This window comes from Etheostoma cragini, unplaced genomic scaffold, assembly GCF_013103735.1.
Source record: "Etheostoma cragini isolate CJK2018 unplaced genomic scaffold, CSU_Ecrag_1.0 ScbMSFa_2354, whole genome shotgun sequence".
In the NCBI taxonomy this organism is placed as follows: Eukaryota; Metazoa; Chordata; class Actinopteri; order Perciformes; family Percidae; genus Etheostoma; species Etheostoma cragini.
In genome coordinates this window covers 1-2,653 of record NW_023266506.1, presented here as the reverse complement: position 1 = coordinate 2,653, position 2,653 = coordinate 1, and the positions used below count along the sequence as shown (strand labels likewise).

At 39.6% G+C, this 2,653-nt stretch overlaps 1 protein-coding gene across 1 annotated transcript; it reads right to left on the bottom strand.

Annotated features, from left to right (window-relative positions):
- Nucleotides 1-710: 710 nt before the first annotated feature.
- LOC117940384 (CXXC-type zinc finger protein 1-like) lies at nt 711-1,831 on the bottom strand (the record flags this gene model as incomplete). Its single annotated transcript, XM_034865695.1, has 2 exons — nt 1,621-1,831; nt 711-827 (listed from the first exon to the last, which is right to left on the bottom strand). Coding segments are annotated over exons 1-2 (303 nt in total), but the record flags the coding sequence as incomplete, so codon positions are not given.
- Between the last annotated feature and the right edge of the window lie 822 nt (nt 1,832-2,653).

Sequence of the window (2,653 nt, the reverse complement as noted above, 5' to 3'; positions counted from 1 at the left end):
TAAAACTAGAGAGATGTCTCACTCTGTATAATATTTGTGAGATGTCTCACTCTGGAGATAAAACTAGAGAGATGTCTCGCTCTGGGGATAAAACTAGTGAGATGTCTCACTCTGGAGATAAAACTAGAGAGATTTCTCACTCTGGAGATAAAACTAGTGAGATGTCTCACTCTGGAGATAAAACTAGCGAGATGTCTCACTCTGGAGATGTCTCACTCTGGAGATAAAACTAGAGAGATGTCTCACTCTCTATAAAAATAGTAAGATGTCTCACTCTGGAGATAAAACTAGAGAGATGTCTCACTCTGGAGATAAAACTAGAGAGATGTCTCACTCTGGAGATAAAACTAGTGAGATGTCTCACTCTGGAGATAAAACTAGAGAGATGTCTCAATCTGGAGATAAAACTAGAGAGATGTCTCACTCTGGAGATAAAACTAGTGAGATGTCTCACTCTGGAGATAAAACTAGGGAGATGTCTCACTCTGGAGATAAAACAGAGACCTAAACACACAGGCTGAAAACAGGATCTGCAGCAATGTGCAGTATAACAACAATATGGTGATTTTAGAAGATGAAACCACGGAAACCTGTTCTGGTCCAACCTCAAAATACAGTTATGGACCTGAAGAGGAGCAGAATGTAATATGGGCCCTTTAAACAAAAAACGTTCCCATCAGTCACTTAGACACAACGAATTGCTGAAAAACCGTCCTCTCTTTTACCTTCTTCTCCGTCTTCTTCTGTCGTCTCTTGACGTGTTTCACCTTCACGGCCTTCTTCCTCAGAGAGTCCGACTGAGCGTCCTCTTCCTCGCTGTGCCACACCTGCAACAGGAAGACGCATCACAGCCCATGAAATGCCTGTTCTGGCGGCTGATTGGTCCAAAACACGCGGTTGTTTACAAAATCCCAGACTAGCATGCTGTGCTAATGCTATTTCTAACAGGTTATGCTAATGCTATTTCTAACAGGCTATGCTAATGCTATTTCTATCATTCGATGCTAATGCTATTTAAAACAGGCAATGCTAATGCTATTTCTAACAGGCTATGCTAATGCTATTTCTAACAGGCTATGCTAATGCTATTTCTATCATTCTATGCTAATGCTATTTAAAACTGGCAATGCTAATGCTATTTATAACATGCTATGCTAATGCTATTTAGTAGCTAAAACTTTGAGATGTTTGAGTATGTCCAAAACCTTAGTATGTTAATTTCATACTACTTGTCTGTCTGCCTGTCTGTCTCTTTGTCTCTCTGTCTCTCTGTCTGTCTGTCTCTTTGTCTACCGGTCCCTCTGTCTCTCTGTCTCTCTGTCTGTCTGTCTGTCTCTTTGTCTACCGGTCTCTCTGTCTCTCTGTCTCTCTGTCTGTCTGTCTGTCTCTTTGTCTACCGGTCTCTCTGTCTGTCTGCCTGTCTGTCTCTTTGTCTACCGGTCTCTCTGTCTCTCTGTCTCTCTGTCTGTCTGTCTGTCTCTTTGTCTACCGGTCTCTCTGTCTGTCTGCCTGTCTGTCTCTTTGTTTCTCTGTCTCTCTGTCTCTCTGCCTGTCTGTCCTCCGTGTCCCTGCCTGTCCTCTGTGTGTGTGTAGTGCAGATGCGTCCCCCGTCCCACTGACCAGGTCTCTGTACCCGGCAGCTTTGTACTGCTCATACAGCTCCAGCTCGCTCTCACTGAAGACCGCGTCTTCGTCTCCGTCCTCCTCGTCCTCGTCCTCGGTCTGATGCCCCGCCCCCTTCCTCACCAGGCCCCGCCCCCTGGCGCCGCCGCCGCGACTCATCTCCTCGTCTTTGACGCGAAGCATCTTCTGCTCACAGATCGACGACACGATAATCTCACAACAGATATTACGGTAATTTAACCCTCGTGTTGTCTTCCCGTCAAAATTGAAAATCAACACTTGACACTTTTTATCGATGTTTTTAACTTTTTCTTACGTTTTTGTCCCTTTTTTTCACTGTTTGTCATTTTTTTTACGTTTAACACAACGTTACACTGACTTTTTAACTTTAGTTTTACAGTTATTTTTTGAATTTATGGTCAATAAGCCTCATTTATAGGAAATTATACCTAATGTTTGAGTTAGAAAACCAGAAATGAGGAATTATGTGTATATGTGTGATATATGTGTGTATTTGTATGTATATGTGTGTATGTGTGATATATGTGAAATATGTGTGATATATGTGTATATATACACATATATCACACATATATGTGTGATATATATGTGTATATGTATGATTTATATGTGTATATATGTGATATATGTGTGATATATGTTAAATATGTGTGATATATATGTGTATATGTGTGTATATGTGTGATATATATGTGTATATGTGTGATATATGTGTGTATTTGTATGTATATGTGTGTATGTGTGATATATGTGAAATATGTGTGATATATATGTGTATATGTGTGTATATGTGTGATATATATGTGGGATATATATGTGTATATGTGTGATATATGTGTGATATATGTGAAATATGTGTTATATATATGTGTATATGTGTGTATATGTGTGATATATATGTGGGATATATGTGAAATATGTGTGATATATATGTGTATATGTGTGTATATGTGTGATATATATGTGTACATGTGTGATATATATGTGTATATGTGTGATATATGTGTGA